General features: G+C 47.8%; 1 protein-coding gene across 1 annotated transcript in view; it reads right to left on the reverse strand.

Annotated features, from left to right (window-relative positions):
- Positions 1-14,617: 14,617 nt before the first annotated feature.
- LOC119922876 (normal mucosa of esophagus-specific gene 1 protein-like) overlaps positions 14,618-15,841 on the reverse strand; it is a 31,017-nt gene continuing 29,793 nt past the window's right edge. Inside the window, exon 5 of the mRNA XM_038742475.1 lies at positions 14,618-14,808. Coding sequence (XP_038598403.1) covers positions 14,740-14,808 — 69 coding nt within the window. The 3' untranslated portion in view covers positions 14,618-14,739. The remainder of the gene's footprint in view (positions 14,809-15,841) is intronic.

The following is a 15,841-nucleotide window of genomic DNA, read 5'->3' on the forward strand; positions in this document are numbered from 1 at the left end:
TGAACTAAGCACTGGGACCTAGACCTAGCTGAGCACCCGTGTTGCAGCAGAGCTGAGCTGCTTGAATCACTTTTATTTCCAGAATCGGAAACCTTCCTCCTGGAAGGGCAAAGGATGGTAAACATTCGGGGGAGCTTCATGGGGTCATTTTCAAACCCTAATTTGGCAAGGCACTGGGATTGCAAGATTTGTGTTTCCTTATGTGAAAAGCAATTTGGCCTAGACTGTGAGCTCGATGTGGGCAGGAATGTTTCTGTTTGTTGTTATACTGTACTCTCCCGAGAGCTTAGTACAGTGCTTTGCACACAGTGAGTGCTCAATAAATACGATGGAGCGAATTGAATGAATGGATGAATAAATGATGGAAATAAATCCATCGGTAACATTTGCCAACATATTGCCTGTGGTTCACAATAGTGAGCACAGATGAGCTCCTGCCCTCGAGGAGTTTACAATCTAGCAACAGAGGCCAACCCTCTAGAAGCAGTGTCGCTTAGTGGAAAGAGCACGGGCTTGGGAGTCAGAGGTGGTGGGTTCAAACCCCGGCTCCGCCACTTGCCAGCTGTGTGACTTTGGGCAAGTCACTTAACTTCTCTGGGCCTCAATTACCTCATCTGTAAAATGGGGATTAAAACTGTGAGCCCCCTTTTGGGTCAAGGACTTTGTCCAACCTGATTTACGTGTATGTACCCCAGCATGTTGCCAATTTGTACTATATGTTGCCAACTTGTACTTCCCAAGCGCTTGGTACAGTGCTCTGCACACAGTAAGCACTCAATAAATATGATTGAATGAATGAATGAATGAAGCCAGCCCCCCTATTTTTAACTCTTTCCCTGATACCTGAGCCATGAAGCCCCTAAAGCGAAGACTCAAATCTGCAGTTCATGATATGAAGCCAGGCTCAGTTTGCTGGCACCCTTATTTTTTATCTTTCTTTCTACTACCTGGGTCATGAAGACCCCAAAGGGAGTCAAGTTTGAGGATCATGGCATGAAGCCAACCTCCCTTTTGCCAGCACCCACACTTTTATGGTTCTTCCCGGCACTTGGGCCAGGAAAACCCAAATGGGAAGACACAAATCGAGGGTTCATGGCACGAAGCCAGACCCACAATTCCTGTCACCCATGTTTATCATTCTTCATCATGGTGTGTGAGCAAGTGGGACGACTCATATCTGGGGTTCAGGACATGAAGCCAGTCCTCTTTTGCTAGTACTCATGTTATTCTTCTTCCCGGCACCTAAGCCATGAAGACCCAAATGGGAAGACTTAAATCTTTGGTTAGTAGCATGAAGGCAACCTCCCTTTTTACAGAACAAATATTTTTAATCGCTCTTCCCAGAACCTGGCCCATGAAGACCCAAATAGGAAGACTAAAAGCTGGGGCTCTTGGTATGAAACCAAGCCTCCTTTCCCTTGCCCCCATTTTATTTTTCTTCCTGGTGCTTAGGCTATGAAGATCTCTCTGGGAAGATTCAAATCTGGGGTTCATGGCATGAAGCCAGTCTCTCCTTTTGCCAGCACCCCTACTTTTATTGTTCTTCCCAGTACCTGGGACAAGAATATCCAGAAAGGAAGACGTGGATTTGGGGTTCGTGGCATGAAGCAGCATGGTCTAGTGGACAGAGCATGGGCCTGGGAGTCAGAAGGATCTGGGTTCTAATCCTAGCTCCACACCTGGACTTGTCCAAGGTCACACAGCAGACTTTTAACTTCTCTGTGCCTCAGTCACCTCAACCATAAAATAGGGATTAATACTGGGAGACGGACTAGATCCAACCTGATTAGATTTTATCTACCCCAGTGCTTAGAATGGTGCTTGACACATAGTAAGCAGTTAATAAATATCATCATCACCATGAAGCCAATCCCCTTTAGCTAGCACCCATATTTTTATTAATCTTTCTGGTGCCTGCACCACGAAGACTCAGATGGGAAGATTCAAATCTAGGATTCATGGCATGAAGCCAGTCTCCCTTTTGCCAGCATCCATGTTTTTTTCTCTCTCCCTGTTTCCTGGGTTCATGGCACATAGCCAATTCCCCCACTCCCCGCACTTCCCTTTGCCAGCACCCATGTGATTACTCTCAGGCCTTGGGCCTCTGGGGTTTGTGGCTTGAAGCTAGCCCCTCTTTTGCTGGCACCCAAACTTTTAGTGTCCTTCTTGGCTCCCAGGCCATGAAGACCCAAATGTCAAATCTGGACTTCATGACATGAAGCCAGTCCCTTTTTACTAGCACCCATATTTGTATTGTTCTCCCCAGTGCCGTGAGATTTGAAGACTCAAATCTGGGGTTCATGGCATGAAGCTAGCCCCCTTTTCCATGCACCCATATTTTTCTCTCTTTCCCTGGTACCCGGGCCCTTCCCTCAGCGGGCTCACAAAGTCAGACAGGTTCACCTTTGCAGAGCCCCTGCTGTGGGAGGCTTATCACAATGTACGAATGTCACAAAGTCCCTGTGGCCCTGTCTCCAGGGCAGGGGCTCAAAACATCAAACAGGCCTACTCTCAAGGTGACCTTGCCCTCAAGGGGCTCATAATATTAGACAGGCCACTGAGTGGCCTCACTGGGTTGGACAGGCCCTGTGGATGTCCCAACCTCCTGTCTCTCCCCACTCCAGTCTATACTTCATTCTGCTGCCCTGATTATCTTTCTATGGAAACATTCTAGGCATGTCACTCCCTTCCTCAAAATTCTCCAGTGGTTGCCTATCAACCTCCATATCAAGAAAAAACTTCTCACTACTGGCTTCAAAGCTCTCCATCACCTTGCCCCCCCCCCCCCCGCCTCACCTCCCTTCTCGCCTTCTATAGCCCAGCCCGCACACTCCACTCCTCTGCCGCTAACCTCCTCACTGTGCCTCAGTCTCGCCTGTCCCGCTGTCAACCCCTGGCCCACATCCTCCCTCTAGTCTGGAAAGCCCTCCCTCCTCAAATCCATCAAACTAGCACACTTCTCCCTTCAAAGCCCTACTGAAAGCTCCAGGAGGCCTTCCCAGACTGAACACCCCCTTTTCCTCTGCTCCCCCTCCCCTCCCCATCATCCCCACTCGCTCCCTCTGCTCTACCCCCTCCCCACCCCACAGCACTTGTGTTTATATATGTACATATTTATAATTCCATTTATTTTATTGATGATGTGTATATATCATTAATTCTATTAATTTATATTGATGTTATTGATGCCTGCTTACTTGTTTTGATGTCTGCCTCCCCCCTTCTAGACTGTGAGCCCATTGAAGGAATTTCATCTTTATGGAAGGAAAGAATCTACGTTTACATTTTGTTGGTTCCCTACCACTGACAAAATCTCAAAGATGTGTTTAACGGCAGTCAGCTGGGGCAGGGTGGTTATTGGAGTATCGTGAAATTCTATTTATTATGACGATTTTGACTATATGTTTTGTTTTGTTGTCTGTCTCCCCCTTCTGGACTGTGAGCCCATTGTTGGGTAGGGGCCGTTTCTATATGTTGTTGATTTGTACTTCCCAAGCGCTTAGTACAGTGCTCTGCACACAATAAGTGCTCAATAAATATGATTGAATGAATATTTGTTGCTGAATTGTACTTTCCAAGAACTTAGTACAATGCTGTTCATACAGTAAATAAATGATTGAATGAATGAATGAATGAATGAATGAATGAATGAATGAATAACCGACCTACTGTCTGTCATTTACTGGGCAGAGAACCCTAGTGAGCACATCTCATATTAAGGGCATTTTTGCCTGCTAGGCACTGAGGGCAATTCAACAGAGACAAGACACACCATCACTGCTTTTAAGGAGTTGACCATGTGATATACGACAATGCTCTGTACTCAACAAGCGCTCGATAAATACCATTGATTAGTATAAATCCTTATAGCTAGCAGGAAGAGGAAGGTTTAAGAAGAGAGATCAAGCAGGGGGCAGCCCACTGAAGAAGAGACACAGTCTCTGCCCACACACACCGGATCCTTGCCCTCAGCCCTACAGGGGTAGGAGCAGTGGGATGAGCACTGCAGCTACAGCAGGAGCGGCCCCTTGCCCACCATGACCAGTACCAACTGGGCACTGATCGCTGTGGTGAGGTCTAGGGGGATGGAGAGAACACTGTCCTGGCCCTCAATCTAGTGGGAACAGGGGAGACACAGAATGGACAGACCCACAGACACAGACAGACACTGAGCATGCACCAAGTCATGTTTTTATTATTTTTTTTATAATGGCATTTATTAAGCACTTACTCTGGGCAAAGCACTGTTCTAAGTGCTGGGGAGGTTACAAGGTGATCAGGTTGTCCCATGGGAGGCTCACAGTCTTCATCCCCATTTTACAAATGAGGTAACTGAGGCCCAGGGAAACGAAGTGACTTGCCCAAAGTCACACAGCTGAAAATTGGCGGAGCCTGGATTTGAGCCCATAACCTATGACTCCAAAGCCCGGGCTCTTTCCACTAAGCCACACTACACACCCCCGTGCGTAAGGTGTCATCTATCCCAGCCTCCCAGGACCCTCAATCCCAGGTCCAGCAGTCACCCCCAACCCAGGCCCGGCCTTCCGCAAGCCCATCTGATCCCAAAGTCTTCCTCCATGCCCTCTCCTCTTGCATATGTTCTCCACCCCCGGCCTGAAAAGGCAAGGGCACCTTTCAGCCTCTGGTCCCTCCCTTCCGCCTCAGACCCCACCCCAGCCCAGCAGCAATATCCTGGAAACATCATCAGAACCCCCAAAACAATCATCACCACCCCAACTCCTCCCCAGTTTCCCTACTGCCCCACACCCAGGCAGTGCACAATGTATACATGGCATTAGCAGCGCCACAACCCATTAACATCAAGCACCTCTCCCCTGCCCCCACAATCTTCATCCCCACACAGTTCAACAAAATGAACATTTAAATAATTTCTGAAACGGTGTAATCAACACGTCCTCCAACCTCCTCTCCACCCCACCTGCTCAACCCTGATAACCCCACATCATCATTATTGTCATTGTCATCCTCATCACCAATATAATAGGCATCAACAATTCCAGCAAGCCCAATCCCAGACCCCTCTAAAAGAGGGAGGGGGAAGGTGAAGTAGCCAAAGCCCCCTACTCACCAAAGCCCAGGGCAGGCCATGCTCTGTCTCCTTTCCATTGCAAACTGGGACAATTCTGCTCACCTCTCCCACCTAGAGGGACACAAAAACCCACCTGAGCCTTTGGAGGCCCCAGTGACCTTTTACCTTTGGTGGGCCCCAGTGACCCACTTAGGTCTTCTGAAACCCCAAAATCCATCCTGACCCTTAGGATAGCAGTTTAACCACTTCAAACCCAGGTTTTGCTGACTCCCAGCCCACTAGGCCACACACAGCAGTCCTGGGAAGTGGGCTGACAAATGCCTGGGGGTCAGAAGACCTGGGGTATAATCCCGGCTCAGACACACTTGCCTGTTGTAAGACTGTGGCAAGACACCTAACTTCCTTGTGCCTCAGTTTCCTCATCTGTAAAATGGGGATTACATAACTGTTCTCCCTCCACCTTAACCTATGAGCCCCATTTGGGACAGGGATTGATTCTGATCTGATCACATTGGATCTACCCAGTACTCAGTGCAGTCCTTGGATCATAGTAAGCCCTTAAAAATATCACAGACATTATTTTTAATAAGTATTATTATTAATGCCACTTTTCCAGATGAGGAAATTGAGTCCCAGAAAGGTTAAGTGTCTGGCTCAAGCTCACACATCAGGCCTGTGGCAAGGCTGAGAAAATCAATCAGTGGTATTTGTTGAGAGCGTACCTGTGCAGAGCGCTTAATACAGTGCTTGGCAGAATATAATAATAATGATAGCGTTTGTTAAGCACTTACTATGCGCAGAGCACTGTTCTAAGCGCTGGGGGGCGGATACAAGGTGATCAACTTGTCCCATGTAGGGCTCACAGTCTTAATCCCCATTTTAAAGATGAGGTAACTGAGGCTCAGAGAAGTAAAGTGACTTTCCCAAGGTCACACAGCAGAAATACGATTGATTGATGTGGCGGAGTTGGGATTCGAACCCATGACCTCTGACTCCAAAGCCCGTGCTCTTTCCACTGAACCATGCTGCTTGGTATACTGCAATACAGAGTATGGTAGAGTTGGGAAACATGATCCCTGCCCTCAAAAAGCTTACTGTCAGATTCTCTGACTATCAGGCCCAGGCTCTGGCCATTAGTCTGTGCCAACTTCCACGATTTGCCCATTTTACCATTGTCAGTGGGCTGCACCCAAAACTTTACCTGTCCCAGGTGAGGAGACAGGGTGGCCAAAAACCTGACTTTCTTTTTTATTTTTTTATGGTATTTGTTAAGTGCTTACTATGTGCCAATCAATCAATCAATATTTATTAAGCCCTTACTATGTGCAGAGCACTGGACTAAGCTCTTGCCCATTGTTGGGTAGGGACCATCTCTATATGTCGCCAACTTGTACTTCCCAAGTACCGTGCTCTGCCCACAGTAAGTGCTCAATAAATACGATTGAATGAATGAATGATATTTGTTAAGCAACATTTTTTTTTCCTTAAGGCATTTGTTAATCATTTACTGTGTGCCAGGTACTGTACTGGGGTGGATACAAGCTAATCAACTGGGACAAAGTCCCTGTCCCACCTGGGGCTTAAAGCCTTAATCCCCATTTTGCCGTTGAAGGAACTGAGGCCCAGAGAAATGAAGTGACTTAACCAATGTCACACAGCAGACAGGTGACCGGGCTGGGATTAGAATCCAGGTCCTTCTAACTTCCAGGCCCGGGCTCTATCCACTAGGCCATGCTGCTTCTCTATTCTCAATTTCCACTGTTTTCCTAGAAGAAATTCAGCTTGGGATCCCGCTCCGCCTGGGGCAAACAGACCTGGTCCTACACCCCACTCTGCCAGGGACCTTGTGCTCAGCTTGCCTGCCGATTAGTGAGACCACTGCAACTTCTCTCCTGGTTCTCCTCGTCTCTCTGGCCGTTCATTCTCAGTCTCTTTTGCGAGCTCCTCCTCTCCCTCCCACCCCCTTACTGTGGGGGTCCATCAGGGTTCAGTCGGGTCCCCTTCTATTCTCCATCTACACTCACTCCCCTGGAGAACTCATTCACTTCCATGGCTTCAACTACCATCTCTATGCAGATGATACCCAAATCTGCATCTCCTCCCTGATCTCTCTCCCTCTCTCCAGGCTCGCATCTCATCATCAATCGTATTTATTGAGCGCTTACTGTGTGCAGAGCACTGTACTAAGCGCTTGGGAAGTACAATTTGGCAACATATACAGTCCCTACCCAATAGTGGGCTCACAGTCTAAAAGGGGGAGACAGAGAACAAAACCAAACATACTAACAAAATAAAATAAATAGAATAGATATGTACAAGTAAAATAAATAGATAAATAAATAGAGTAATAAATATGTACAAACATATATACATATATACAGGTGCTGTGGGGAAGGGAAGGAGGTAAGATGGGGGAGATGGAGAGGGGGACAAGGGGGAGAGGAAGGAAGGGGCTCAGTCTGGGAAGGCCTCCTGGAGGAGGTGAGCTCTCAGAGGGCCTTGAAGGGAGGAAGAGAGCTAGCTTGGCGGATGGGCAGAGGGAGGGCATTCCAGGCACGGGGGATGAGGTGGGCTGGGGGTCGATGGCGGGACAGGCGAGAACGAGGTACGGTGAGGAGATTAGCAGCAGAGGAGCGGAGGGTGCGGGGTGGGCTGCAGAAGGAGAGAAGAGAGGTGAGGTAGGAGGGGGTGAGGTGATGGAGAGCCTTGAAGCCCAGGGTGAGGAGTTTCTGCCCCTGTCTTCAAGATATCACTACCTTGAATGTCCGTCTTCCCATCACCTCAAACTTAACATGTCTAAAACAGAGCTCCTTATCTTCCCACCTAAACCTTGTCCTCTGCTGGACTTTCCCATCACTGTAGACGGCACCACCATCCTTCCTTCACAAGCCCAGAATCTCAGCATTATCCTTGACCCCTCTCTCTTACTCAATCCACATATCCAATCCATCACCAAATCCTGTCGGTCTCCTCTTAACATCGCTACAATCCACCCTTTCCTCTCCATCCAAACTGCTACCAAGTTAGTACAATCACTCACTCTATCCCACCTAGATTACTTCTTCAGCCTCCTTTCTGACCTCACATTCTCCTTCTATTCCCCCACTCCAATCCATACTTCACTCCGCTGCCCGTATTATCTTTCTACAGAAACGTTCAGGGTATGTCACCCCCCTCCTCAAATATCTCCAGTGGTTACCTATCCACCTCCATATCGAGCAAAAACTCCTCACCATGAGCTTTAAAGCACTCCATCACCTTGCCCCCTCCTAACTCATCTCCTCTCTCTCCTTCTACAACCCAGCCCGCACTCTTCACTCCTCTGATGCTAACCTTCTCACCATGCCTTGATCTTGCCTGTCTCGCTGCCAACCCCTGACCCAAGGCCTGGAACTCCCTCCCTTCTCAAGCCCGCCAGACAATTACTCTCCCCATCTTCAAAGTCTTACTGAAGGCACATCTCCTCTAAGAGGCCTTCTCAGACCAAGCCCCACTTTTTCTCATCTCTCATTCCCTTCCACGTCACCCTGACTTACTCCCTTTGCTCTTCCCCTACTCCCTACCCCACAGCACTTGTGTATATATTTGTAATTTTATTTATTTATACTGATGTCTGTTTACTTGTTTTGATGTCTGCCTCCCCACCTGTAGACTGTGAGCTCATTGTGGGCAGGGATTGTCTCTCTTTATTGCTGTATTGCACTTTCCCAGGCACTTAGTACAGTGCTCTGCACACAGTAAGCACTCAATAAATACAATTGAATGAATGAACTTCCTCATTGTCACTGGCTTCCTCCAGATGGTTTCCCAGAGCTCTGTAAGTGGAGTTAGGGCAAGGGGACAGCTTACAGCAGCAGCCATCTATCAAGCAGGCAAGGGGAGGGTCTAGTGGCAAGAGCACGGGCTTGGGAGTTGGAGGTTGTGGGTTCTAATCCCGGCTCTGCCACTGGTCTGCTGTGTGACTTTGGGCAAATCACTTCACTTGTCTTTGTCTCAGTTACTTCATCTGTGAAATGGGATTGAGATTGGGAGCCCCAAGTGGGATAGGACTGTGCCCAACCTGATTGCATTTTTCTACCCACCCCAGTGCTTAGAAGAGTGAACAGTGAACAGTGCTTAGAGAAGCAGCATGGCTTAACTTCTCTGTGCCTCAGTTACCTCACCTGTAAAATGGGGATTAAGACTGTGAGCCCCACGTGGGACAACCTGATCACCTTGTAACCTCCCCAGCACTTAGAACAGTGCTTTGCTTATAGTAAGCGCTTAATAAATGCCATTAAAAAAAGTGCTTGGTACTTAGTAAGCACTTAACAAATACCATAATTATTATTGTTATTATTAAGGGGGCAGAGATCAGGGTTCTGGGACCCTGAGCAGCAGCTGTCCATCAATCAGGCAGGGGGAGGGTCAGGGGCCAGATTTTACAATTGAATGCATGAATGAATCTCCTCCAAGAGTCCTTCCCTGATAAGCCCTACTTTCCTCTTCACCATTCCCCTTCTGCATCGCCCTGACTTGCTCCCTTTTCTTCATCCTCTCTCCCAGCCCCATGGCACTTTCATTCATTCATTCAATCATATTTATTGAGCGCTTTCTGTGTGCAAAGCACAGTACTAAGCACTGGGAGAGTACACTATAATGGCAAACAGACACATTTCTGCCCACAATGAGCTCATAGTCTAGAGGGGGAGACACATATTAATATAAATAAATACATTATGGATATATATTTTATATGTGTATTATATATATGCACACAGATATAATAATAATAATAATGGCATTTATTAAGCGCTTACTATGTGCAAAGCACTGTTCTAAGCACTGGGGAGGTTACAAGGTGATCAGGTTGTCCCACGTGGGGCTCACAGTCTTCATCCCCATTTTACAGATGAGGTAACTGAGGCCCAGAGAAGTGAAGTGACTTGCCCAAAGTCACTCAGCTGACAAGTGGCGGAGCCGGGATTTGAACCCATAACCTCTGACTCCAAAGCCCGGGCTCCTTCCAATGAGCCACACTGCTTCCATGTGCAATCAATCAATCAATCAATCATATTTATTGAGCGCTTACTGTGTGCAGAGCACTGTACTAAGCGCTTGGGAAGTACAAGTTGGCAACATATAGAGACAGTCCCTACCCAACAGTGGGCTCACAGTCTAGAAGGGGGAGACAGAGAACAAAACAAAACATATTAACAAAATAAAATAAATAGAATAAATATGTACAAATAAAATAAATAAATGGAGTAATAAATATGTACAAACATATATACATATACACAGGTGCTGTGGGGAGGGGAAGGAGGTAAGGTGGGGGGATGAAGAGGGGAACGAGGGGGAGAGGAAGGAGGTCTCAGTAGGGCCTTGAAGGGAGGAAGAGAGCTAGCTTGGCGGATGGGCAGAGGGAGGGCATTCCAGGCCAGGGGGATGACGTGGGCCAGGGGTCGATGGCGGGACAGGCGAGAACGAGGCACAGTGAGGAGATTAGCGGCAGAGGAGCGGAGGGTGCGGGCTGGGCTGGAGAAGGAGAGAAGGGAGGTGAGGTAGGAGGGGGCGAGGTGATGGAGAGCCTTGAAGCCCAGGGTGAGGAGTTTCTGCCTGATGGGCAGATTGATTGGTAGCCACTGGAGATTTTTGAGGAGGGGAGTAACATGCCCAGAGCGTTTCTGGACAAAGACAATCTGGGCAGTGGCGTGAAGTATGGATTGAAGTAGGGAGAGACACGAGGATGGGAGATCAGAGAGGAGGCTGATGCAGTAGTCCAGATGGGATAGGATAGGATAGGACGGGCTTGTGAGACGGGAAGGATGGTAGTGCTGTCCACAGTGATGGGAAAGTCAGGGAGAGGGCAGGGTTTGGGAGGGAAGACAAGGAGTTCAGTCTTGGACATGTTGAGTTTTAGGTGGCGGGCAGACATCCAGATGGAGATGTCCTGAAGGCAGGAGGAGATGCGAGCCTGGAGGGAGGGGGAGAGAGCAGGGGCAGAGATGTAGATTTGGGTGTCATCAGCATAGAGATGACAGTTGAAGCCGTGGGAGCGAATGAGGTCACCAAGGGAGTGAGTGTAGATCAAGAACAGAAGGGGACCAAGAACTGAACCTTGGGGAACCCAGGGATTGGGGAACATGCAAGACATCAACATACCTGCTGTGGGGATGAGAGGGGGGGATGAATGAAGGAGCAAGCAAGAGCGGCGCAGAAGAGGGTGAGAGAAGAGGAGAGGAGGGCCCAGTCAGGGGAGGCCTCTTGGAGGAGATCTGTCTGACATGAGGAGCGAGGGGGTACCAGACCAAAAGCAGGATGTAGGCGTGAGGTCAGCGGCGAGCTAGATGAGACCAAGGCACAGTGAGAAGGTCAGCACCAGAGGAACCAAGTGTGTGGGCTGGGTTGCAGCAGGAGAGTGTCCATATCATCAATCGTATTTATTGAGTGCTTACTGTGTGCAGAGCACTGTACTAAGCACTTGGGAAGTACAAGTTGACAACATATAGAGACAGTCCCTACCCAACAGTGGGCTCACAGTCTAAAAGGGGGAGACAGAGAACAAAACCAAACATACTAACAAAATAAAATAAATAGAATAGATATGTACAAGTAAAATAAATAAATAAATAAATAGAGTAATAAATGTGTACAAACATATATACATATATACAGGTGCTGTGGGGAAGGGAAGGAGGTAAGATGGGGGGAATGGAGAGGGGGACGAGGGGGAGAGGAAGGAAGGGGCTCAGTCTGGGAAGGCCTCCTGGAGGAGGTGAGCTCTCAGTAGGGCCTTGAAGGGAGGAAGAGAGCTAGCTTGGCGGATGGGCAGAGGGAGGGCATTCCAGGCCCCGGGGATGACGTGGGCCGGGGATCGATGGCGGGACAGGCGAGAACGAGGTACGGTGAGGAGATTAGCAGCAGAGGAGCGGAGGGTGCGGGCTGGGCTGGAGAAGGACAGAAGGGAGGTGAGGTAGGAGGGGGCGAGGTGATGGAGAGCCTTGAAGCCCAGGGTGAGGAGTTTCTGCCTGATGCGCAGATTGACTGGTAGCCACTGGAGATTTTTGAGGAGGGGAGTAACATGCCCAGAGCGTTTTTGGACAAAGACAATCCAGGCAGCAGCATGAAGTATCTATCATTTATTTATTTATTTATATTAACGTCTGTCTCCCCCTCTAAATTGTAAGCTCATTCTGAGCAGGGAACATGTCTGTTATATTGTACTCTCCCAAGTGCTTAGTACAGTGCTCTGCACACAGTAAATGCTCAATAAATATGATCGGATGAATGAATATAGCGAGACCACAAAGCCACGTCAACCAATCAATGAATCATATTTACTAAGCGCTTATTATGTGCACTAAGTGCTTGGGAGAGTATGGTACAACTGAACTAGCAGAATTGTTCCCTGACAAAACGAGCTTACAGTCTAGAGGGGATCACTGAATGGTATTTACTGACTGCTTTCTCTGTGCAAAGCATTGACTTGGGGGAACATAATACAGTTGGTAGGTATACCTGTATTGTGAAGGATAATAATAATAATGATAATAATGATAATGCATAAATACACGAAAATCTCTTTTGGGAATGTGGAATTCATTTATGTCTTTTGAAAGGCCTGGAAGATTTTTCCTGGAGATCCTTCTCTGGGCAGATGATGGGAGGGAATGGTTCATTCCTTCATTCCTTCAATTGTATTCATTGAATGCTTACTGTGTGCACAGCACCGTACTGAGCACTTGGGAAGTACAAACCGGCACCAGAGACAATACCTATGGTAAGGTCAAGCTTCAGATATGACTCATGAGCCCTCTCATCTGATCTTGTTTTTTCCTTTTTCTTACATTATTTGTTAAGTGCCTACTAGGTGCCATGCATTGTTCTAAGGGCTTGGGTCTTGTCTTATGTCGTCGAGTCATTGCCAACCCATAGCGACACCACAGACCCATCTTTCCCAAAACCCCCCGACTCTCCATCTGCAATCGTTCTGGTAGTGTATCCATAGATTTTTCTTAGTAAAAATACAGAAGACGTTTACCATTGCCGCCATCAGTGTAATGAACTCGAGTTTCCGCCCTCAACTCTCTCCCATTCCGCTGCTGCCCAGCATGGGTGAGTTTTGACTTATAGCAGATTGCCTTCCACTCGCTAGCCACTGCCCAAGCTAGAAATGGAATGGGTAGGCCTCTTGACTCTCTCTCCCATAGCCTAGACTGGTAGAGTACTGGAAACCCTCCAGGTACGACCGGGAGAGGGGAAGTGCTTGGATAGATTCAAGGTAATCAGGGTGGACACAGCCCAGGCTCTTAATTTTAATCCTCATTTTACAGATGAGGGAACTAAAGCCCAGAGAGTTGAAGTGACTTGCCTAAGGTCACACAGTAGGCAAAGAAACAGCTTGGCTTAGTAGAAAGGACACAGGCCTGGAAGTCAGAGGACCTGGGTTCTAATCCCTGCTCTGGCATTTGTCTGCTGTGTGACCTTGGACAAGTCTCTCGGTTACCCCATCTGTACAATGGGGATGAAATCCTACTCCCTCCTACTTAGACAATGAGTCCCATGTGGGACAAGGACTGTGTCCAGCCAGATGAATTTATACCTACCCCAGTGCAGAGAACAGTGTTTGGCACGTACTAAAGGCTTAACAAGTCCCATAATAATAATAATAATAATAATAATGGCATTTGTTAAGCGCTTACTATATGCAAAGCACTGTTCTAAGCACTGGGGGGATACAAAGTGATCAGGTTGTCCCATGTGAGGCTCACAGTCTTAATCCCCATTTTACAGATGAGGTAACTGAGGCTCAGAGAAGTTAAGTGACTTGCCCAAGGTCACACAGCAGACATGTGGCGGAGCTGGGATTAGAACCCATGACTTCTACACTGTGAGCCCGCTGTTGGGTAGGGACCGTCTCTATATGTTGCCAACTTGTACTTCCCAAGCGCTTAGTACAGTGCTCTGCACACAGTAAGTGCTCAATAAATACGATTGAATGAATGAAAGAATAACCTCTGACTCCCAAGCCCGAACTCTTTCCAGTGAGCCATGCTGCTTACCACAATTCTAAAATGGGGGAGCTGGGATTAGAACCCAGGTCCTCTAGACTGTAAACTTGTTGTGGGCAGGGAATGTGTCTATTTTTTATCCTACTGTACTCTCTCAAACACTTAGTACAGTGCTCTGTACACAGTAGGTGCTCAATAAATACAACTGACTGACTGACTGACTGAATCCTGACATTCCAAGTTCCCTAACTGTGAATTGTGGGTGTTTCTTTTTTTCAGAATGTGTTTCCTTTGGATGAGTTAAAATTGTCTGAATGAGGAAGCACGCATTCTGCCTTTATTTGGGGGGGGGAAAAACGGACTTCATTCAATCTACCTCACAAAGCAGTAGATGCGAACCCGTTTCCACTCAAGGAAGGCTGAAGCGGGGAGGCCACCACTGACCTTTCCAGAGAAGACCGTGGGCGCCAAACTGGGAGTGCTGGGTTAGGGTCGGATGCCACTTGTCCGGTCGCCAGCCTGCAAGGTGGTCCCTCCGTAGGGCGGGAGACCCTGGACCAAGAAGGCCCCCAGATTGGGGGATGACCCCGAGAATGCAGCGGAAGTATCTCCATGCACTGGTTCGGAAGGTGAATTTGCGCAGAGGTGATTCCTCTGGATTCCCAGGGGGTGGGGGCTGGTGGCTTGGTCTCTTGGTCACTTGGTCAGCCTTCTCACGTTCTGCAGTTCCTCGATGGGTTTCCACTGCTGGTTAATCGAGACTAACTGCAGAGCAGAGAGACAAAACCTGTGTTCCAGGAACTGCAACCCTGGAGAATACATTCTGCTAGATCCTAAGCTTCCTAAGCTCCTTATGTCCATATTTGTAATTAATTTATTTATATTAATCTCTGCCTCCCCTGCAAGCTCACTGTGGGCAGGGAAAGTTTCTGTTATGTTGCACTCTCCCAAGTGCTTAGTACAGTGCTCTGCACAAAGTAAGTGTACAACAAACACGAACTGATTGACTGACTGAGGGCAGGAATGGTATTTATTAACATTATTGTCCTCTCCCGGGTATTTTGTATACTGTTCTGCAGACAGTAGGTGCTTGGGAAATATTGCTGATTGATAAGTGAATAGAAAGTGATTTCCCTTGATTTTCACCCAGAAAATAGTTCTCTGCTCTATGTAGGACAGGGACTTCGACAGCATGGCCTAGTGGACCTGGGGATCAGAAGGTTATGGGTTCTGATCCTGGCTCTGTCACTTGTCTGCTCGGTGACCTTGGGCAAGTCACTTCACTTCTCTGGGCCTCAGTTACTTCATATGTAAAATAGTGACTAAGACCGTGAACCCCATGACCGTGAACCCCATGTGGGACTGGGACTGTGTCCAACCAGATTACCTTGTATCTATCCCAGTGCTTAGAACAAGTGCCTGGCACATAGTAAGTGCTTAACAAATGCCATTAAGAAAAGTTACTTCACCTCTCTGTGCCTCAGTTCCCTCATCTGTAAAATAGGGAATAAGACTGTGAGCCCCATGTGGGACAGGGACTGTGTCCATCCAGATTAGCTTGTATCTACCCCAGAACTTTGTACAGTTCCTGGCACAGAATAAGCACTTAACAAATAGCATTTAAAAAAGTCCATTTGCTTCTCTGTGCCTCAGTTCTCTCATCTGTAAAATAGGAATTAAGACTGTGAGCCCCACGTGGGACATGGATGTGTCCAACCAGATTAGGTTGTATCTATGCTAATGTTTAGTACAGTGCCTGACACATAGTAAGTGTATTATTATTAGCTCGTGTCTACTC

The sequence above is a fragment of the Tachyglossus aculeatus genome, unplaced genomic scaffold (assembly GCF_015852505.1).
Source record: "Tachyglossus aculeatus isolate mTacAcu1 unplaced genomic scaffold, mTacAcu1.pri scaffold_12_arrow_ctg1, whole genome shotgun sequence".
Taxonomy (NCBI): domain Eukaryota; kingdom Metazoa; phylum Chordata; class Mammalia; order Monotremata; family Tachyglossidae; genus Tachyglossus; species Tachyglossus aculeatus.